This window comes from Lissotriton vulgaris, chromosome 12, assembly GCF_964263255.1.
Source record: "Lissotriton vulgaris chromosome 12, aLisVul1.2, whole genome shotgun sequence".
Taxonomy (NCBI): domain Eukaryota; kingdom Metazoa; phylum Chordata; class Amphibia; order Caudata; family Salamandridae; genus Lissotriton; species Lissotriton vulgaris.
Window position 1 is genome coordinate 286,889,278 of NC_141700.1, and position 23,938 is coordinate 286,913,215.

General features: G+C 49.1%; 1 protein-coding gene across 1 annotated transcript in view; it reads right to left on the reverse strand.

The window, feature by feature from the left end:
- Positions 1 to 23,938, reverse strand: part of CFAP45 (cilia and flagella associated protein 45) — a 377,198-nt gene that overhangs the window by 93,227 nt on the left and 260,033 nt on the right. Inside the window, exon 9 of the mRNA XM_086945062.1 lies at positions 17,949 to 18,062. Coding sequence (XP_086801188.1) covers positions 17,949 to 18,062 — 114 coding nt within the window. The remainder of the gene's footprint in view (positions 1 to 17,948; positions 18,063 to 23,938) is intronic.

Consider the following 23,938-nt stretch of genomic DNA (forward strand, 5'->3'; position numbering starts at 1 on the left):
TGGAAGCGTCCGCCACACAGTTATAATCTCCTCCCAGGAGGACCTGACCCATGAGGTGAGCGGCTAATACTCTCGAAAGCTCAGCTAGAAAGAGCCCTTGATCCAAATTTGGGCTATAGATGGTGCTTACAAAGATATCTAGGCCATTTTCCCACCCAATGACCATCACATAGCGACCTGCCGGGTTAAATCAAATACCTGTGTGGTGGAAAGGGATCACAGGCCTTACCCACACCAAGACTCCCTGTGCAAAGGAAGAGTAATCTGTAAAGAAAGCCTGCCCTCTTCACTTATGCTGTAGTGCTGCTCCTTCTTTAGCCAAGGTGTGTTTCTTGTAGCAGCGCTATCTGCACCCCTCTCCTATTAAGATATGCAAAGACCTTATGCCATTTTGCCATTGTATGCATCACCCTGACATTCCACTGTAACACTTTATATGTCACAGCGGATACCATTGAGCATAGGAAAAATATCCTGGCTCATTCCACTGGACAAATGCATCCCAACTAATGCAGCACTGCACCAGTACTCTCAAACAAAGGTTCTGACCTGAGGCATCCATTATATCTGATTTTCCAACTGAGAAACAATGAACACTCTAACTCCCACATCCTAGGACAAGCAGGGCAACCCCCCCCCATCCAAACAATCACTCAACAGACATGCATATGTGGGTTTACCCACAGAAATTTAAACGGGAGCCTAACTGTGACCAGTGAGTCAGCTCCCATATGGCCCCCCACCCTTCTAAATGAGCTAAGCTTTAGGTGAGCCCTGGGTGTCTGCTCCTGTAAGCACTCCTCAGGAGAAAATGTATCGACCCGCCCCTATTTGCAACAAGTCTCCAGTCACTCAACCTGACCACAACATCATATAATTTGATCTGCAGTGCAAGGCGTGGCTCGAGGCTGGTCAACTTCCAAGTTCTCTGCTAAGCTTACGGTCTCTGTGTGATAGAGATTTGAGCTCCCACATCACTTAGTGATGGCTCAGCTCTCTCCTACTCAAGGCAGCCATCACCTCCACTGCCCTCCGCTGTTCTCTGTAGACTTCTGTCCCCGAAGGAGGCCTTTCATCATGTTTCTTTAGTGTCCTCCATCGAGGGGTGCACCCCGGCAACTCTTGAGTGGGGCCGGCTGGTGGATGCACCTCAATCCAGTCCCACACTTCGCCACCTCGGTGTTACCACTCTGAGCTGGGTCAGAAGCTGTGTCTTTTGCTTTCTCGCAATAAGTGCGCCAGGTATGCTCAGACTTGGGCCTTGGGCTCACTGTGCCACTGGAATCAAGCTATCCTGGCTGAAGAAGGGTGAAACTCCGAAACAGGTCCTAGGATGCTTGTATCGGGTCCAGGGAGGACCTGGCTTGGCAGTTCGGGCTGGACTGTTCTCATGAGGCACAGGGTCAAGACTGATTTGCATATGGCCAGGTCTGAACTGGGGTGGCATGTTGAGCAAATAAATGATGGATCTAACCCAGATCTCTTCACTGGGGGTGAATGTTTTGATTTGTTATGCATTCCGTCCATCAATTGTGTTTTTTTTCGCTTTCTCGCCATAAGTGTGCCAGGTATGCCCAGACGTGGGTCCTGGGCTCACTGTGCCACTGGAATCAAACTATCCTGGCTGAAGAGGGGTGAAACCCAGAAACCGTTCCTAGGATGCTTGTTTCCGGTCCAGGGAAGACCTGGCTTGGCAGTTCGGGCTGGACTGTTCCCGTGAGGCACAGGGTCAAGACTGATTTGCATATGGTCAGGTCTAAACTGGGGTGGCATGGTGAGCAAAAGAATGATTGATTTAACCCAGATCTCTTGTCTGGGGGTGAATGTTTTGCTTTGTTCTGCATTCCGTCCATCAATTGTGTGTCTTTTGCTTTCTCGCCAGAAGCAACATGACGTACTACAGGCCCACCCGGCAAAGCTGTTTCTTGGGTTCCCTAAATGTGGAAAGTTGTTCCTGAACTTCCTTAGTAAAGTCTGGGAAAATCATAACCCTTCTGTTGGTTACACAAATGTCTCTCCGGGGCCTGGCTTGTGCCAAAAGATGATCAGGGTCCCTGTAGTAGAGAAGCTTTGCCACCACCGAATGCTGTGGAGCCCCTGCTGCGGTGGCCTAGCTGGAACCATATGCAGCTGTTATGTTATGTTATCAGATTTGTAGAGCTCATGGCTTCCTCAGCAACGGGGCGTCCCAGGGCTAAAATCCGCCATAAAAAGACCAAAAGGAGGGAGAGACTGCAACCTGGGAACTCAGGGGATAAGCCAGGTCTTGATGGCCTTCCTAAACACCCTGAGATCCTGAAGGTTCCTGATGGTGCTAGGGAGAGTGTTCCAGAGGGACGCAGCTAGCACACAGAAAGAGCGTCCTCCCACCCGTGCTCTATTAACACAGGGATGTATACCCGAAGTTGGTGTGATGAGCGAAGGTCACGTTCAGGCTTGTAAGGAGTGAGAAGGTTGGTTAGAATAGAGGGGGCCTGGGCATGAGAGATTCTGTGCCCAATGCAAAGGGCTTTGAACTGGACTCTTTTTTCCACCGGAAGCCAGTGTCATTTCTGCAGGAACTTAGAAGTAGAGCAAGACCGCGGAAGGGCAAAGATGGAGCGAGCTGCGGCGTTTTGCACTCTCTGTAATCTGGAAATGCAGGCCTTGTTAGCACCCAGATACAAGGAGTTACAATAGTCCAGTCTAGAAAGGATTGTGGACTGGACAATAACTTGACGAGTGTTAAAGTCAAAGAAACTGAGTAGTGGCCTCAGGCCGCGTAGGAGACCGAGGCAACTGCCTGCCACTGATTTAGTCTGGGCTTGAAAGGTGAGAGCACTATTTAGCCACATGCCCAGATTTTTTACAGTGTCTTGAGGAGTGGGCTAAATTCCCAGGGCCAGAGGCCACCATTGATTGTTCCAAATTGGGTGTCCTTGCCCACCAGTAGGATCTCAGATTTAGTAGTATTAAGCTGCAAGCAATTGGTCGTCATCCATTCAGTGATGGCCATCATGTCCTCACGAAACCTGGTGGCATGCAGATCGGAGGTGTTGGATAGCGAGATGACCAGTTGAGTGGCTTCAGCATAAGAGATTGAGGCCTCTGCTTTTAGCCAATTCCGCCAGGGGCTGGACATAGATATTAAAAATTGTCGGACTCAGGGCCAAGCCCTGAGGCACCCCATGGTTTACTGGTTGCCTCTGGGAGCCATAGGGAGGGGAGATAACTTGAAAGGATCTGTCAGCTAAAAATGACATGAACCAGTCAAGAGCCAGATCTCCTATGCCAATCTCTTGAAAACGTTGCAACAGATTTCTGTGCGATACCGTGTCAAACGCGACACTAAGGTCAAGGTTTTCCAGGGCCTCTAGTTTGAGCCTTCAAGTCGGTGTGCTGGCCTTTCTCTCTCCCAGCCCAACCCAAGCAGCAAGTGATTATGATCAGAGAGGTCCTGGAAAGGTACTCAGTGGTCTTAACCATCTGATGCATAGCGGGTGTGCACAATATTGCATCCAACCATACTTGAAGATCATGTAGATAGGAGAAAAAAGAATAATCCTGATCCCCTGGGTGATGTAACCTCCAGGAATCTACCAGCCCACTGCTCCTGCCAGTTCGTTAACACTTTAGCCACTCTGACTATAGGGGAGTCTCGTAACGGGGAATGGAACTGTCCATGGAAGCGTCCGCCACACAGTTATAATCTCCTCCCAGGAGGACCTGACCCATGAGGTGAGCGGCTAATACTCTCGAAAGCTCAGCTAGAAAGAGCCCTTGATCCAAATTTGGGCTATAGATGCTGCTTACAGAGATATCTAGGCCATTTTCCCACCCAATGACCATCACATAGCGACCTGCCGGGTTAAATCAAATACCTGTGTGGTGGAAAGGGATCACAGGCCTTACCCACACCAAGACTCCCTGTGCAAAGGAAGAGTAATCTGTAAAGAAAGCCTGCCCTCTTCACTTCTGCTGTAGTGCTGCTACTTCTTTAGCCAAGGTGTATTTCTTGTAGCAGCGCTATCTGCACCCCTCTCCTATTAAGATATGCAAAGACCTTATGCCATTTTGCCATGGTATGCATCACCCTGACATTCCACTGTAACACTTTATATGTCACAGCGGATACCATTGAGCATAGGAAAAATATCCTGGCTCATTCCACTGGACAAATGCATCCCAACTAATGCAGCACTGCACCAGTACTCTCAAACAAAGGTTCTGACCTGAGGCATCCATTATATCTGATTTTCCAACTGAGAAACAATTAACACTCTAACTCCCACATCCTAGGACAAGCAGGGCAACCCCCCCCATCCAAACAATCACTCAACAGGCATGCATATGTGGGTTTACCCACAGAAATTTAAACGGGAGCCTAACAGTGACCAGTGAGTCGGCTCCCATCTGGCCCCCCACCCTTCTAAATGAGCTAAGCTTTAGGTGAGCCCCGGGTGTCTGCTCCTGTAAGCACTCCTCAGGAGAAAATGTATCGACCCGCCCCTATTTGCAAAAAGCCTCCAGCCACTCAACCTGACCACAACATCATATAATTTGATCTGCAGTGCAAGGCGTGGCTCGAGGCTGGTCAACTTCCAAGTTCTCTGCTAAGCTTACGGTCTCTGTGTGATAGAGATTTGAGCTCCCTCATCACTTAGTGATGGCTCAGCTCTCTCCTACTCAAGGCAGCCATCACCTCCACTGCCCTCCGCTGTTCTCTGTAGACTTCTGTCCCCGAAGGAGGCCTTTCATCATGTTTCTTTAGTGTCCTCCATCGAGGGGTGCACCCCGGCAACTCCTGAGTGGGGCCGGCCGGTGGATGCACCTCAATCCAGTCCCACACTTCGCCACCTCGGTGTTACCACTCTGAGCTGGGTCAAAAGCTGTGTCTTTTGCTTTCTCGCAATAAGTGCGCCAGGTATGCTCAGACTTGGGCCCTGGGCTCACTGTGCCACTGGAATCAAGCTATCCTGGCTGAAGAAGGGTGAAACCCCGAAACCGGTCCTAGGATGCTTGTATCGGGTCCAGGGAGAACCTGGCTTGGCAGTTTGGGCTGGACTGTTCCCATGAGGCACAGGGTCAAGACTGATTTGCATATGGCCAGGTGTGAACTGGGGTGGCATGTTGAGCAAATAAATGATGGATCTAACCCAGATCTCTTCACTGGGGGTGAATGTTTTGATTTGTTATGCATTCCGTCCATCAATTGTGTTTTTTTTTGCTTTCTCGCCATAAGTGTGCCAGGTATGCCCAGACGTGGGTGCTGGGCTCACTGTGCCACTGGAATCAAGCTATCCTGGCTGAAGAGGGGTGAAACCCAGAAACCGTTCCTAGGATGCTTGTTTCCGGTCCAGGGAAGACCTGGCTTGGCAGTTCGGGCTGGACTGTTCCCGTGAGGCACAGGGTCAAGACTGATTTGCATATGGTCAGGTCTAAACTGGGGTGGCATGGTGAGCAAAAGAATGATTGATTTAACCCAGATCTCTTGTCTGGGGGTGAATATTTTGCTTTGTTCTGCATTCCGTCCATCAATTGTGTGTCTTTTTCTTTCTCGCCAGAAGCAACATGGCCTACTACAGGCCCACCCGGCAAAGCTGTTTCTTGGCTTCCCTAAATGTGGAAAGTTGTTCCTGAACTTCCTTAGTAAAGTCTTGGAAAATCATAACCCTTCTGTTGGTTACACAAATGTCTCTCCGGGGCCTGGCTTGTGCCAAAAGATGATCAGGGTCCCTGTAGTAGAGAAGCTTTGCCACCACCGAATGCTGTGGAGCCCCTGCTGCGGTGGCCTAGCTGGAACCCTATGCAGCTGTTATGTTATGTTATCAGATTTGTAGAGCTCATGGCTTCTCCAGCAACGGGGCATCCCAGGGCTAAAATCCGCCATAAAAAGACCAAAAGGAGGGAGAGACTGCAACCTGGGAACTCAGGGGAAAAGCCAGGTCTTGATGGCCTTCCTAAACACCCGGAGATCCTGAAGGTTCCTGATGGTGCTAGGGAGAGTGTTCCAGAGGGACGCAGCTAGCACACAGAAATAGCGTCCTCCCACCCGTGCTCTTTTAACACAGGGATGCACACCCGAAGTTGGTGTGATGAGCGAAGGTCACGTTCAGGCTTGTAAGGAGTGAGAAGGTTGGTTAGAATAGAGGGGGCTTGGCATGAGAGATTCTGTGCGCAATGCACAGAGCTTTGAACTTGACTCTTTTTTCCACCGGAAGCCAGTGTCATTTCTGCAGGAACTTAGAAGTAGAGCAAGACCGCGGAAGGGCAAAGATGGAGCGAGCTGCAGCGTTTTGCACTCTCTGTAATCTGGAAATGCAGGCCTTGTTAGCACCCAGATACAAGGAGTTACAATAGTCCAGTCTAGAAAGGATTGTGGACTGGACAATAACTTGACGAGTGTTAAAGTCAAAGAAACTGAGTAGTGGCCTCAGGCCGCGTAGGAGACCGAGGCAACTGCCTGCCACTGATTTAGTCTGGGCTTGAAAGGTGAGAACACTATTTAGCCACATGCCCAGATTTTTTACAGTGTCTTTAGGAGTGGGCGAAATTCCCAGGGCCAGAGGCCACCATTGATTGTTCCAAATTGGGTGTCCTTGCCCACCAGTAGTGTAGGAAGGTACCTCCTGACTATGGTTGCCCCCAACTTTTTGCCCTGTGTTTTAGCTGGTTTTTGACATAGTCGACCTGGGATCCTGCCAATCAGGACCCCAGGCCTACTGCTCTCTCTGTAAAATGGATTCCATGTACCCTAGGTGCATTTCCAATTGGTACTGGGCCACCCTATCAGACCCTGTAACTCAGGGCATGGGTGTACCCAGGGCTGCCAGGGGCTGAAGCATGTATTATGCCACCCCTGGCTGGCCTCCTAAATTTGACACAACTGGCTGCATGACAGCTGGGGCAAAGTCGTGTAATCACCCTTTGCTGTAGGTGTAGTATACCTATACCTAACCCTAAAATGGACACACAGATTCCTATCAGTCACTCCTATGGCAGGCCTTGACAATCCTGAAGGCAGAGTGCTTGGAATCGTGTGAGATGGTGCTCTGGCATGAGCTGAGCCTGTCTGCAGCTTGCGGAACCAAGTCCTAATAGCTGTTCCATGATATCGCATACCATATACTCTTAAGTGCATTATAATCCTCGCGGTTAAATGCTATCTTTGGTATTGCTTTATCAAAACATGTCGAGTAAGGTGTCATACGAATTGGAATACTAACCCCTCGCCAATTCTGGCGACGGGGTTAGCATTCCACCCTTCTAGAGGGACACGACATGTATGTAACTGTGAACCCCGGTTAAAGTTAACTAAAGCCTCAGCTCCACAAAATGGATGCTGCCACCACAGACACGAGTCTGACCTCCTGCTGCTGGGAGTCCTTCCAGCGAGGGAGGCTTGGACAAAGGGTTTCCTGTCCGGGGCGGTGCTAGCACCATCCCAGACATGGTTTTGTGTATCCTGGGTAGGCAGGGCTTTTCAGGAAGGTGACTGCTGAGTGGCACCCCGGTGCTCACTACGCATAGGCCAGTGAGAACCAGTTCCAGGGGCACACCAGCCCCTGGCCTGGGGAAGTCCGGCAGGGGAGAGGGGTGTAACCACCCCCCTCCTGGTCCCACCCATAGGCAGGACCTAGTCACCGGGTCAGCCCCCTTTTTTAGTATAAAGATAGGAGCGGGCCCCCTGTTCAAATTAGATCATCTTTGGAATCAAGACACGACTTTCTGCGAAAGGACTTCAAGATTTCTTCCTCAAGATTCTCCCTTGTGGCTAAGGAGTAGTCACCCTGCATCCGCAGGCACCATCCTAAGAACACTGCGGTCTGCTGCAAGTCCTTCTTCACGAATCCGACGACCCAGCTCGACGAGACCCGGCTTCCCTGGCACCTCTGACCTCTACTCACCTCTACAGCAAAGCTGAGAACCGTGAGTGCGACGAGACCTCGAGGGACCGACGATCGCCAAGACTGCACGACTTCTTTGTAACAAGCCCACCGAGTCTTCCACTGGTGAGTGCTTTGGGGTCCGAGAAGCCCCAACCCTGAGCAGCTCCAGCACCGAAGATCAGCCCTCCAGCATCTCCACGATCTGCGTGGGGCCCCTTTGCTTTTGCGTGCTCACCGCGCTGTGTGGCTACTAGCCGGCTGGCTTGTGGCCTTCTTCACGACGCCCGACGACATCACTGCTGCTGGTCTGGTTGCTCCAGACTGGCCCTTGCTTCCTTGCAACAGAGAAGCACCCCGGACCCTCCTGGTCCACTCCAGACGCCATTTTAGGTCCACCGCGTGGGCTTGAATTTGCCAAGGCTTTGTTGCCCAATCCTGGGTCCAGCGACGCCGACAGCTTCAATCATCGTGGGACAGCTCGCTCCTCCATCCTGGTCGCCGACAACGCCTCCTGGTCCGTGAGATCTTCGAGCACAGCGTCACCCACTCACCTAGTCGAGGTGGCTACCATCCGGTGCCCTCCTGGTGCCCACTGACTACTGGCTAGTAGTCTCGAACTTGGTCCCCTCTGCTTTCAGGTGTCATCTTCCATCGATCCAGGCTTGGATCCACCGAACTTTCTTCACTGGTCGCCTGCCAGCAACCTCTTTCTTCCAGGCTCCTGGTCCGTCTACGAGGATTCCCGACGTCCTTTGAGTCCTATGCAGCTGCAGCCCCTGGGCTAGGTAACTTCGGCATTTCGGTGCCCCAGCATAGCCTCACTATCCAAGGGTCAGAATCCACTTTCGTTTTCCTCCTACCAGGTCGGGTTCGCCCGAGAACACTAACTTTGCAAATTCTAGCTACCATAGACTTTGTCCCGCATCACGCGTGAGAGTGCACACTCTGCACCCGAGTCCCCTGGGTCTCCTAGAAGTAATCTGAAGATTCTATAGTCAAGATCTAGCGATTCCAAAGCCTATTAGTACTGTACTTACCTGCTAGTAATTTCGCATTCCACTTTTCAAGTATATGGTTTTCCGTGCCCCTCGGGCATTTGTATATACTGTGCTAACTTAAGTATTTTGATAAGAGTTTTGTTTTGTGCTTAGTACCCTGTCCTCATAAAGAGTACAGGGCTGTTGTGATTCTTAATAAATATCTGTTTATTTTCATAACACTTGTGTGGTGTCCTTTCACTTGGTATTCAAGGGGTATATGTGTGGTAAACAGCTGGCTTAACACGCCCTCTCGAGTCTTTAGCCTTAGACTGCTCGTATCCACGCTACTAGGATAGCTGGTCTATAAGGTTGACTTACAACCAATCATCAATAAGGGTTGCTGGACTGATACATAGTGTTCACTAGAATAGTGAGCCCTGCATATCAGGCCACCTTCTCACATTGGTGAGCAGCGGTTGGGATTTGAGCTTGCTGTTGTTTTACCACACGTATCTTAAGAATATCTTGTTGATAGATCACATAAGTACTGTTAGGTACATATAACTAAGCTTAGAATACTCTGAGTTCTACTGAACCAGCTGTTGCAGCTCCTCAAGGCTTAGCACACCTTGGCTGCAACTCTTAGCAAGGGATCAGTAGGTAAACACATAGTGTAGGTAGGTGCATCACTTACACCACACTAGAATCAGCATGTCAGACAAAGGAGGAAACTCTGAGTATCCCCTTGTGTCAGTGGACCCTCCACAGGTCCTTACTTCAAAATATGCTGCTCTTAGCTTCCATGAGATGAGACAAGTGTGTACCCTCAGGAAGCTAAAACAGGGGTCTAACCCCACAACCTCCTTTCTGATTGGTCTCTTAGAGGCTTATGATGCCAGTAGGGCTGGTAACCCAGACCCTTCTAATCCAGATGGGAGTTTGCCCCCCTTACAGGGACCCTTTGATAGCCAGGACCATCCCCTCCAGGAAGCAGATGATGCTGAGGATGAGGATGAGGACCAGTTGTCAGGGGATGAGGCAGATAAGGGACAGGTAGAAGTCAGTAGACTAACCAGGTCCAACTTAAGCAGACATGAGATTGGTACTGGGGGACCCCTGGGGCCACTCTCAGGTCAGCTTAACATTGGGAATGGACGAGTTAGGTCTCTATCAAGAGGCTCTAACAGATCCTTTCGAACCAATGGCTCTCTCAACTCTTCTCACAGAGGGATGTCTTCCCCTAAGAGGAGAGTGTATGAAGCTGAAGAAAGGGCAGTCAAACTGAGGATTGAAAGGGAAGAACTTGCCCTGGCCAAAGAGAGACTTGCCCTTGCTAGAGATCAAGAATTATGTGGGCTACAGCCCACTGGTGGCAGCAATAAACCTAGCAATAGGGAAAGGAGTTTTAATACAAAGCACCTGAATAAGATAGTGCCCCCCTTTAAAGAAGCGGATGACATCCACAAATGGATTACTGCTTTGGAGAGAGCCTGCACTGTGCAGGGTGTTCCCCAGAGTCAGTGGGCAGCTATCTTGTGGCTCTCCTTTGATGGTAAAGGTAGAGATAAGCTCCTCACCACAAGGGTGGAGGATGCTAACAATTACCAAATCTTGAAGAATACACTGGTTGATGGGTTTGGTTTAACCACTGAACAATACAGGATGATGTTCAGAGACACCCAGAAAACTCAGTCTCAAGATTGGACTGACTTTGTTGATTGTGCCACTAAGGCTTTTGAAGGCTGGCTACTGGGTAGTAAGGTTACTGATTTTAAAGGATTGTATAATCTAATTATGAAGGAGCAAATCTTAAATAATTGTCAGAACCAGTTATTACACCAGCACCTTGTAGACTCTGATCTGACCTCTCCACAGGAATTGGGTAAGAGGGCAGACAAATGGGTCAGAACCAGGGTTAGGCCTAAAAACCAGGGTGGTGACCAGAAAAAGGAATCAACCAAGCCTCAAGAGAAGGGTGGGGATAAATCCACAGAGAAGACTTCCCAAGGGCCCCAAAACTCCAACAAGGGTGGTGGGTCCCAGAACACTCCTTCAGAACAGAAGAAACCTTATTGCCATACCTGTAAACAGGTGGGTCATTACAAAAGTGATGCCAGTTGCCCTAAAAATGGTAATAAGGGAAATATACCCCCAGGTAATACTCCTAAACCTCCTGTTACCACTAGTGGTAATCCCCCAGGTGGTGGGAGTGCCCCCAAGAATGTGGTGGGCATTACTTTGGGCAATCAGGAGGACTATGGCCTAGCCAGGTTCCCTGACCACACTCTTGTCTGTGAGACTGGCATGGGGTTTGCCAACTTCACTACTGGACCCCACATTTTGGGAAAGTATAGACAAGAAGTTTTACTGAATGGTCAGAGAGTTGAGGCATTCAGAGACACAGGGGCCAGCCTCACCATGGTGAGTGACCATCTGGTCCCCTCTGCTCAACTGACCCCTGGTTTTACTTATCAGGTGACAGACATTCATGGAGTGAAGAGAAGGCATCCCATGGCAGTAGTCAAGCTCAGTTGGGGTAATGTCACAGGGCCCATGAGAGTGGCAGTGACAGATAACCTACCTGTAGATTGCTTACTGGGGAATGACCTGGAACTCTCAGCATGGGCTGAGGTGGAACAAGAAACTCATTCCAGAATGATAGGCCTATCCAGACAGGTTAGTGGGGCAGTAATAGCTACAGCCCCAGTCCAAGCACCATTCCTCCCTGAAAAGGTTGGAAGGGCAGTGGTAGCCACTGCCCAGGCTCAGACAGACTTTCCAGAACAGGATAGGAGGGCTGTGACAGTCACAGCCCAAACACAAACTGAGTGCCCTCCTGAAAAGGTTGGCAAGGTTGAAATGGTCTCAGCCTCTACTCAAACAGATAGTGAGGTTGTGAAGCCTGAAACAATGGATCACTCCACTCAAACAGAGAGCATTGAGGAGGAAGAAGAGTCTTCCCCCTCCCAGACACTAGGTGAGAGCCAGCCTCCCCAGGGAACTGACTCTACCCCTGTTGAAGGAACTGCCCCAGAGGTAGTCAGGCCTAGCCTGGCAGAGCCCCTGATGGCAGTGGACCCTTCCCAGGTGGGACCCAGTCTGGAGCAGGTAACCTGCACCTCTCTACCCTGCCTCAGTCAGCCCAGGGCTGAAGAGGACAGGGAGGCCAGTGGTGGACCCCAAAGGGCCCCCTGTCCAAAAGAACCCCTTAATCAGCAGATTAGGATCACTGAAGCTGGTAAACCTAGCCAAGTGAAAATAAGTCAGACTCCTGAGGGATCCCCCTTAAAAGTAGTTAGGGAACTCCCACAGCTGGACACTGTTGGGCACAGCCAAACATGGGGCCTAAAAACCCCAGACCTGACCTGTCCCTCCAGTAAGCAAAACAGAGGGACTCAGCCTCCAGCTTTAGGTAGCCAGAGGCTGACCCTGAGAGCTCAGTGCATCTCAGCTAAAGAAAGAAAGGCACACATGATGAATGGTGATTGGAGGAAGTTGAGCCCAAAGGTAGAGGAGCCTCACTTCAGTACTCCACCCCAGCATCAGCCTTCTACTTTCCCAAGACACACCAGAGACAGAGATTCCCTATGGTGGAGACCCTCAGATACCCTTAGGGTGAGGGGTTGCCTAGTGGACCATGACACAGGGGGAAACCAAGCCAGAGCTGGTACTTCCTTATATGGCCACTTAGGTAATAGAGGCTTACCTGGACAAGGATAGCCTTATCTCCTTTCGTTTGGGGGGGGGGGGTTGTGTAGGAAGGTACCTCCTGACTATGGTTGCCCCCAACTTTTTGCCCTGTGTTTTAGCTGGTTTTTGACATAGTCGACCTGGGATCCTGCCAATCAGGACCCCAGGCCTACTGCTCTCTCTGTAAAATGGATTCCATGTACCCTAGGTGCATTTCCAATTGGTACTGGGCCACCCTATGGGTGTACCCAGGGCTGCCAGGGGCTGAAGCATGTATTATGCCACCCCTGGCTGGCCTCCTAAATTTGACACAACTGGCTGCATGACAGCTGGGGCAAAGTCGTGTAATCACCCATTGCTGTAGGTGTAGTATACCTATACCTAACCCTAAAATGGACACACAGATTCCTATCAGTCACTCCTATGGCAGGCCTTGACAATCCTGAAGGCAGAGTGCTTGGAATCGTGTGAGATGGTGCTCTGGCATGAGCGGAGCCTGTCTGCAGCTTGCGGAACCAAGTCCTAATAGCTGTTCCATGATATCGCATACCATATACTCTTAAGTGCATTATAATCCTCGCGGTTAAATGCTATCTTTGGTATTGCTTTATCAAAACATGTCGAGTAAGGTGTCATACGAATTGGAATACTAACCCCTCGCCAATTCTGGCGACGGGGTTAGCATTCCACCCTTCTAGAGGGACACGACATGTATGTAACTGTGAACCCCGGTTAAAGTTAACTAAAGCCTCAGCTCCACAAAATGGATGCTGCCACCACAGACACGAGTCTGACCTCCTGCTGCTGGGAGTCCTTCCAGCGAGGGAGGCTTGGACAAAGGGTTTCCTGTCCGGGGCGGTGCTAGCACCATCCCAGACATGGTTTTGTGTATCCTGGGTAGGCAGGGCTTTTCAGGAAGGTGACTGCTGAGTGGCACCCCGGTGCTCACTACGCATAGGCCAGTCAGAACCAGTTCCAGGGGCACACCAGCCCCTGGCCTGGGGAAGTCCGGCAGGGGAGAGGGGTGTAACCACCCCCTCCTGGTCCCACCCATAGGCAGGACCTAGTCACCGGGTCAGCCCCCTTTTTTAGTATAAAGATAGGAGCGGGCCCCCTGTTCAAATTAGATCATCTTTGGAATCAAGACACGACTTTCTGCTAAAGGACTTCAAGATTTCTTCCTCAAGATTCTCCCTTGTGGCTAAGGAGTAGTCACCCTGCATCCGCAGGCACCATCCTAAGAACACTGCGGTCTGCTGCAAGTCCTTCTTCACGAATCCGACGACCCAGCTCGACGAGACCCGGCTTCCCTGGCACCTCTGACCTCTACTCACCTCTACAGCAAAGCTGAGAACCGTGAGTGCGACGAGACCTCGAGGGACCGACGATCGCCAAGACTGCACGACTTCTTTGTAACAAGCCCACCGAGTCTTCCACTGGTGAGTGCTTTGGGGTCCGAGAAGCCCCAACCCTGAGCAGCTCCAGCACCGAAGATCAGCCCTCCAGCATCTCCATGATCTGCGTGGGGCCCCTTTGCTTTTGCGTGCTCACCGCGCTGTGTGGCTACTAGCCGGCTGGCTTGTGGCCTTCTTCACGACGCCCGACGACATCACTGCTGCTGGTCTGGTTGCTCCAGACTGGCCCTTGCTTCCTTGCAACAGAGAAGCACCCCGGACCCTCCTGGTCCACTCCAGACGCCATTTTAGGTCCACCGCGTGGGCTTGAATTTGCCAAGGCTTTGTTGCCCAATCCTGGGTCCAGCGACGCCGACAGCTTCAATCATCGTGGGACAGCTCGCTCCTCCATCCTGGTCGCCGACAACGCCTCCTGGTCCGTGAGATCTTCGAGCACAGCGTCACCCACTCACCTAGTCGAGGTGGCTACCATCCGGTGCCCTCCTGGTGCCCACTGACTACTGGCTAGTAGTCTCGAACTTGGTCCCCTCTGCTTTCAGGTGTCATCTTCCATCGATCCAGGCTTGGATCCACCGAACTTTCTTCACTGGTCGCCTGCCAGCAACCTCTTTATTCCAGGCTCCTGGTCCGTCTACGAGGATTCCCGACGTCCTTTGAGTCCTATGCAGCTGCAGCCCCTGGGCTAGGTAACTTCGGCATTTCGGTGCCCCAGCATAGCCTCACTATCCAAGGGTCAGAATCCACTTTCGTTTTCCTCCTACCAGGTCGGGTTCGCCCGAGAACACTAACTTTGCAAATTCTAGCTACCATAGACTTTGTCCCGCATCACGCGTGAGAGTGCACACTCTGCACCCGAGTCCCCTGGGTCTCCTAGAAGTAATCTGAAGATTCTATAGTCAAGATCTAGCGATTCCAAAGCCTATTAGTACTGTACTTACCTGCTAGTAATTTTGCATTCCACTTTTCAAGTATATGGTTTTCCGTGCCCCTCGGGCATTTGTATATACTGTGCTAACTTAAGTATTTTGATAAGAGTTTTGTTTTGTGCTTAGTACCCTGTCCTCATAAAGAGTACAGGGCTGTTGTGATTCTTAATAAATATCTGTTTATTTTCATAACACTTGTGTGGTGTCCTTTCACTTGGTATTCAAGGGGTATATTTGTGGTAAACAGCTGGCTTAACACGCCCTCTCGAGTCTTTAGCCTTAGACTGCTCGTATCCACGCTACTAGGATAGCTGGTCTATAAGGTTGACTTACAACCAATCATCAATAAGGGTTGCTGGACTGATACATAGTGTTCACTAGAATAGTGAGCCCTGCATATCAGGCCACCTTCTCACAAGTAGGATCTCAGATTTAGTAGTATTAAGCTGCAAGCAATTGGTCGTCATACATTCAGTGATGGCCATCATGTCCTCACGAAACCTGGTGGAATGCAGATCAGAGGTTTTGGATAGCGAGATGACCAGTTGAGTGGCTTCAGCATAAGAGATTGAGGCCTCTGCTTTTAGCCAATTCCGCCAGGGGCTGGACATAGATATTAAAAATTGTCGGACTCAGGGCCAAGCCCTGAGGGACCCCATGGTTTACTGGTTGCCTCTGGGAGCCATAGGGAGGGGAGATAACTTGAAAGGATCTGTCAGCTAGAAATGACATGAACCAGTCAAGAGCCAGATCTCCTATGCCAATCTCTTGAAAACGTTGCAACAGATTTCTGTGCGATACCGTGTCAAACGCGACACTAAGGTCAAGGTGGATCAGAGCAGAAGTCTGGCCCTCATTCAAAGTGCAACACAGTTGTTCCGTCACAGCCAATAGAGCGGATTCAGTGCTGTGACCAGGCCTGAAACCATTCTTTGTAGGGTTTGGAAAGGGATTGTCAAGGCCTTAGCTGTGGGAGGATTTTTAATGTCATTAAGCAGGGAGATAATACTTTTGGCGGGGTTATTGCTGCTCTTTATATTTTCTGCAATATAGTCAGCGCGTGTTTTCCGGATCAGTTTATGGTAGGTTTTAAAGGCAGAGCTATAATAAGCTTTAAGAGCCAGCTCATAGTTACATCACCAGGTCCTTTAAAGAGTTTTGCAGTTTTTCTTCACCTGTGACAATTTTACATTGAACCAGGGATTAGTGTAGCTTTTACGACGTGTAGTAAGTTTGGCAGGAATGTGTACATCAAGAGCCTGTAAAAGCCACCCGTTGACACATCTGTCAGCAGCCTCAACATCATCCGGTAGTTGGGGTGTTTGGGATCTTAAGGTGCCCATAAAGAGATTGACGTAGAGCTTGTGCCAAGGGTGTTTTAGCCGAGGCTCAGGGTCGGTACATAGTGGCTGATTTATGTAAGGAAGAGCCATAGGGATGAGAAAGAGTTTGGTCCATGCCATGGGGAGCGGGGGTAAAACTCTAAGGGTAGTTAAGTTAGAGTATACTGGGTCAAGAAGATGACTAGCCAAATGAGTAGAACTGACCACAGATTGCAGTAATTGAAAGGCAGCGAGACCTGCCAGAAAATCTGCAGTTTCATAATTATGATGGTCTTCAAGATGGAGATTAAGATCTCCTAAAATAGTGAAGTTGTCAGATCTAGTGGCCAAAATGGGAACTAAATTAATGAGAGCGTCCTTGAACCTTCTAGATTTCCCAGGAGGATGGTAAATAAGTAGTCCCATCAGGGTAAAATTGTGGTTAATAAAGATTTTAAAAGGCCACTTTCACTGTCCATCATTGGTTCTTTGGTCAAACTGCAGGTGAAAATACTTCTATATATTATTGCTATCCCTCCTCCCCTGCCGTCCTCTCTGTTCAGTGTCTTTATTAAATAACCCTGAGGAAGTGCTAGCTGGGGTTCGAACACGCTGGTGGGGGTAATCCAGGTGTCTGTAAGAAATAGAAGGTTTGATTCTTCTGATTGGGTGAAGTCCAATACATCTGCATAATGTTTAACTAGGGAGCGACAGTTAAGGTTAAGAAGTTTTAGAGTCTGGGTGGGTTTGGCAACGAGGCCTTCGCCTCTGACAGTGAACCTGCATTGGTTGTAGTCAGGTGGTCCATCAACACGGCACCCGGCCTGATTAATGCAAGGGTTGCAGCTATTTTTAAGTAGGAACAATTCTTTAGCCGAATATGTTAGTTTAGTGGCCAAATGGGCAGCGCGCCTGGCGGCGTCCAGGCGTAGACGGGCACAGACGGGCTTGCCTTAGGCACACCTTCAGCATGGCTGTGGCGCACCCGCTGTGCGCATCAGCGCAGCATCTGCGCAGTCACCGTCCTGATAAGGCCGGGGGGCACAACTGGCTCCTCCCCACCTCGCATCTGATTGGGAAAAGCCACACAATCAGTGCGGATCCAGTCACTGGAGGCAAAAGGCCGAAATAAAGGAGGTAGAGAACGCTGCAAATGGTGTGCTGTAAAAATAAACCAGCAGTGGCTCAGAGCAGCTAAAACCAGCTAAAAAGGACTGTAGTCCCACACCACAGATACAATCACTCACTCACAGTTCATCAGTTATAGCAGATTCGCGCGTCCCTGCAGCGACCATCCTGATAAGGCCGGGGGGCACAACTGGCTCATTCCCGCCTCGCATCTGATTGGGAAAAGCCACCCAATCAGTGCAGATCGAGTAGATGGTGGCAAAGCCTCTGTAGCTCATAAAAAGAAGACAGTACCTCCGGCTCCACCTCCTAACGGAACCATCATTCCAAGTTGGCCACCATATTGTTCCCTTCTGTGTGCTCTGGGAGGCCTATGACACAGATATTGTTCCTCTATGACCTGTAAGTGCGACTCACTCCATTGCTGGCTTGCCATGCCCCCTATCAGTGCTCAACTCCTTAAACATTATTACTAAAGTACAAGGGATGTGTATTCTTTGCATTTCAGCTTACATCTGGTTAGTTTCTGAACTGATGGCAACAGCTGCGCATTACTAATCCTTTACATTGGAAGTGATACAGTTTTTGTTTGGGTTAGCAGAGGTGTTTTATGTGTTACCTGTTCTGCCCGGTGGTCCTGAGACTTCTCCTGAAGTGCCCTCAGACGCGCCACTTCTCTCTCCTTTTCCTTTCTTATCTTCGACTGCTCAGCTTCATACTCTGCTTCTCGTGCCTATGAAAATAAGGAAAAACAAGAGTTCATCCCTTGTGCAAAGAGTCTGTCCTCTTTCCTGTAAGTCACAACTTCTCAGTTTAGCCACCAATCACATGCTGATGCAATTATTAAGGATAGGAAGACGATTTGTGGTAAAGAAAATCTGTTCTCAAGCATGAATGGAGGAATCTAGAGCACTACAGATGCTTTTGAAATATAGATGTGAAGAGACCACTCGTGACACCAAGGCCCTGATTACAAGTTTTTGGGAGAGCGGTGGCATGGGGGTGCAAACCGCCACATCACCGCTTCGCCAAAGCTCACGCTGCCCGCTTGCCAGATTCTGACTTTCTAGTAGTCTGGCAGGCAGGCGACGTGGCAATCCCATGGTGGTACCTCTTTTAAAGGTGGCAATGCTATTAAAAAAGACTCCACAATGGGACTGCACTACAAAGTTCCTGCACAGCATGGACTCGAAAGTCTATGACATGCAGGAACCGATGTGCATGCACACAGGGGGAACACATGTTATGCCCCCCTGTATTCCCACATATGTTTCAGAAACAGGGGGAAGTCTGTACGGCCCCCTTCATTTCTTCTCCGCCAGGGTTTTCATGGCGGTGGAACCACCATCAAAAGACTGGCTGAGAGGAAACTCATACTATGCTTGCGGGACCATGACAGTCTTGCCAAGCATATTGAGGCCTCTGACTGCTGCTCCTTCGCCAGGAACAGTGGTTTCCTGACAGAGCTGGCAATTTCAGGGCAGTCCGACTGCCACTACGAGTCTGGCGGTCCTCGGACTGCCAGACTCGTAATAGGGCCCTATGTGGAGGAGTTATAAGCCATTAAATATGAAGCGCAGATGAAAGCAAGTAGAAGCAACTTGTTAGCTCCAATCCAACTGCCTGACTTCTCCCTCAGTCACTTGGATTGCAATGTGACACCATCTATGACATACTCTATGACCACACCTCTCCCACCATTGCAAAGCAAGTTGTGATAACAATAATCAATAACAACATATGGTACATTATCGCTATAGAAAAAAAATGGCCATACAGGTACCCGGAAAATGTCCTGATTATATTGGTATTGCATCTCAAAACCAGGATCCCATACTGCATGTAAAGGTACTTGAGAGGACACATCAGCTCCATTATTTAAGTTAAGTGCTACAATTGAGAATTACCTTCTTGAAAATTCACATTAGATTTGGTGTTTTGCACATTGAGCAGCCTACTTTCACCATATAGCTTTACGATGAACACCTACAACACAGACAGGGTCACAGGACACTGACAAACCCCTATTTTGTAAAATATGTTTCTGCACTCAGACAAAATTGTAGGAAGGTATGATCTGACTCCATAGTTACCCCCACTTTTTGCCTGTTTTTTTGCTGGTTTTTGACTAGTCTGACTGGGATCCTGCTAATCAGGACCCCAGTCTATCTGCTTTCTCCCTTAAAGTGTCATGAATGTACTTTGGTACACTCCAGATTGGATACTGGGGTACCCTTATAAGTCCCTAGTATATGCTACCCATGTACCCAGGGCATGGGCACCCCAGAGGCCTCCAATGGGCTGAAGCATGTATTATGCTACCGATGAGAGGCCATGCAAAATGGAACTACAAGTCTGCTACTGCAACCTGTGTAAGATGGTGCTTGCACCACTTACTTTAGATATAGGTTCACTATATCTACAGGTCACTACACTTAAAATGTATTGGTCACCTCTATAGCAGGCGGTATCAATCCTGAAGGCAGGGTGCTGGGTTTTTAGTGAGAGGGTGCCCCTGCATGAGTAGAGCCCCTCTGCAGCCTTTGGTGACCATTCTCCCGGGTTGTCTATGACTCAGCCGGACATATAGGTAAAGATGCATTATAACCTCGCTGTAAATTCTATCTCGAAAACGGCTGCATAGAAACATATTGTGTTTTGTATCAAATGCCTTGCGACCATACCTCCACACCGGTAACCAGTGTGGGAGGTATGATTCCAACCTTCAGAAGTGAGCTTCGTGGGGTCACTGGTCTATTCGGTGCCAGCCTTCTCGACCTGGTCAGCACAAAATGGATGCTGCCAACCAGAGACACATTTCTGCCCTCCGGCTGGTGAGCCAAGCTCGAACAGAGGAAGGCAGCACAAAAGGCATCCTGTTACAGGGAGGTGTGACCACCTCCCAGATAGGATTTAGTGTATTGGGGCTGGGTGGGTGCACTCTGAGAGTGCCTGAAAGTCTGCACTTGGGGCACATTTGGTGTCCCTGTGCATAGTCCAGCTTAAACCAGTTCTGGAAGCCATTGGCTCCTGCTCTGGCGCAAACTGGACAAAGGACATGGGTGTAACCACCCCTCTGTCCTGACCCTCCCCTAGGAGGGTCCCCCGAATCTATCCAACCCCTTCCTCCGGGTACAAAAGGGCTTACCTGGCTGTAATACTTTAAATTTTACTTGGACAAGATTCTACAAAAAGAAACCACTGACCTTCGACCGTCTGGACACTCTGGACTTCGACTGGGCCCAACTTAGTCTCCCTCTCCGTCCAAAGCTTTGTCTGTGCCCTTGCTCCATACAGGTTCTGTGCAGGACCTGTGGTGCACTAAGGACAACTGAGGAATCTCCCTTGGAGTGAAGGAATCACTCCCTTGCAACTGCAGGCACCACAACGCAACTGATCGATCTGCTGCTCCTGAGCTCCGGTAGACTCTGAAGATTTCAGCAACACAGGAGGTGGGTTTTCGAAGGTCCCTGAGGTCGATCTGCCCTCTTAGCAAGTCTGAGGCCAGTATCCCTTGTGGGGACTGCATAACCCTAACCTTATGCACAGTGTCCATTTGCAGTTGCATATGTTTGTTGGCGAATCCCGAGCTTGTGCATTGGACTCCGTGTAGTCCTGACCCTGAGCAGTATTTTCACCAAAGCCTCCTAACACAGAGTGCTCCGTGGGCTGGTACTTTGCAATCTTGCTCAAGGTCCGACTTCTGGTCCTTCGGCCTGTTGGTCCCCCTGATGGTCATCTTGATTTCTGTTGGGCTTTCCTGGTTGATCCAGACATGCCCTGACTCTCCATTGCTTGGTGAGTCCCCTGGACCTTGCTGGCCCACAGAGTAACTTGTTTGACCTTCCTGCATGGGTTGCTTTTGCCAAGGCTTACTGGTGCTCCAGCTGGACATTAGCTGGACATTGACCCCTCAGCACTCGACATCCTTTGCGAGACAGCTCTTTGTGGGACAGCTCACCTCCGGCTCCTGGTCATCCTCGACATCTCCTGGTCCTCGTGGTTGTAGAGTCAAGCATCCCTTCTTCACACCTGAAACACCAGACATCGGTGGGCATTCGTCTACCGAGCCCCTGGTCACTCTGAAGTGACCCAGACTCGTCCCCTCTGCTTTCAGGTTCCTTCCTTCCACAATCCAGGCTTGGATTCCTCCAGACCCTTTTCACCTTCACGGCTGCAGTAGTTCTTCACAGCCCTCCATTGAGAACAACAGCCTTTTCTAACACTACTCCAGACCTATGCACCTGGCTCATCCGGGATAGGTAACTCGATTACTATGGATCCACGGGTGGGGTGGCTCTCCAACCTCTTAAGTTCCAAAGGGTTTGCTCGAAGTCCTCCTAGAAGGGTCCTTAAACTTTAAAATTGTAACCGTGACTTTCTCACAGAATTGTACGGAGCCAGCAGTTGTGTTAGCACACTGCACCCGTCCTACGTGGGGTCCATATCCACTTACCTTGGGTGGTCCCTTGGAGGCCCAACGATTCTATGTGCTCTAGGCTGTGCCTGATCTAAGTTGTGATTGTTGTACCACTATTTTAGTATATGGTTTCGTCTCCCCCTGGAGCCCACTGTATTTTGTGCTGCTTACAACTGTTCTATTGATTCTTGTATTGTTGTGCTTTGTGTTCTATCGTCGTGTAGAGGATACTAGAGAGTGTTATATTAATAAATACATATTTGTTGTGCACCGTCTGTCTCCCAGCTCGCACGCTCGCGCAAACACAGCAAGCAGACTCCGGACACGGACCTTGAGGTATATGCAGCTTTATTCACGCAGAAAGAGTCACCAACGTTTCGGCTCTAACGGAGCCTTGATCACATGACAGCGTACATTTGACTGGGTACACCTTTTATAGTGAAAGCAAGTGATTAACGTAAAAATACATATTTGTATATAACTACTGTGTGGTTCTCCTTTCATTTAGTCAATATAGGAGTCCATATTCTGGTAAAACAAGCTGCTTTACATTCCTTCAAGATTAAGGTGATGGCTGCTGTCCTCAGCTACCACTAGGATAGCTTTTAACACCTTGGCTGCTTGACGTATTCCCCTGCTGTGCTGGACCATAATGGAAATGGGTGTGGTCATGACGAGCTCAGCTCGTCATGAGCACCGAAGGGGTTAAAGATTATCTTTGACCTCATACATCATTAAGGTCGTTTGGACTGGTGCAAGGTGCCCACTTTAATTAGTGGACAGCATATACCAGGCCATCTTCTCACAAAGATCCCTTGCCGGAAAATCATAGGGTTCGAACTAAACGTGCTTTGGATGATAAGTCTTTCATCATCTTGTTACTGTTAACTAGTTTATCTTCTTGCCAAGCTTGGGGCATAGGAAAACCAATGCAGAACGCAAACCAGAACTAGTTTTTTCACCTCTGCACCAACTCAAACTGAGATTTACCAGATGAAACATGAGGGTGGTCCTGTCAGCACAAAAGAGTTCACACACAGACACACAGACTAAATCGCATTTGTTTAATCCTCACAGCACTTTGCACACATTTGTCAAGCACACAGTTATAAAGTTTGACTATGCAGTTACTTTGGGGACGATACCGAAGGGTCTTTAAGTGTTTAATCCCCATCTTGGTCATAAAGCCAAACCTAAGAGAAGAGATAAACTGCACCTCATCATCTCATCTTGGAGTACAATCGCTCTTTTTTTTTCTATTTTGCAATTTTTATGCAAGGAGTAGACAAGCATCACGAATACATAAGAAAGCAACAGCATTTACTTGGAGTCAAAACTTAAAACATGAAATTATGTACAACAGCATATTCAAGCTGGCAAAAACAAAAGCCAGCATCGGGAGGGGTAAACAATGTAAATTAAATCCAATTAGTCACAGGAGCCCATAACCTTGCCCCAAAAAGTCTCTTCCGCCTCCCCCTAGTCTTACAAATAGCAATTTCCAAGTTATACATCGCCAATAGTCTTGCCAGCCAGGCGCCTAATGAGGGAGGGTCCGGCGAAATCCATTCCTTCGTGATACAGGCACGTGCAGTTGCCATACAGATAAATACAAAAGCAATCGTTTTCTGTGATATAGCCAAGGTAGGTTCTATCTGAACAACTGTCAAGACTAGTTCCCCAGTAATGCAAAATGAGATACGAATAAACGATTCTAAAAAAAATTCTATAGCCGTAAAAAAAAACCCTCCAATTTAGGACATGAAAAAAACATATGTATCGCATCTGCTGCCAGCGGTCCACATCTGCTACATTTTGTTCCCGGCCCGTACCCCATTTTGATATTTTGCCAGGGGTATAATACATATCAAAAATAGAGATATAGTGTTGAGCCTGCATCCTCCCAGTCAGAAGTACTTGATTTGCCAGCAATATAGATTGAGCTAGATCTATCTCTTCAAGTTTAACTTACTTGCCCACTTCTCTTGGCGTTGCTCTAGATCTGATGGAAGTAGCTTTATTAAATTAGAGTAGAATAACCCAATCGGAGTACGTTTCTCCAAGAGATCAATCAGTGGGACCTTTCTAAATTGGACATTTAAATCCGTCCTGAGTGTATAGACAAAACTTCGAACTTGAAGATATTTTAAAAAGTCCTGTCTTGGCAAGCCATATTGCGTTTGAAGATC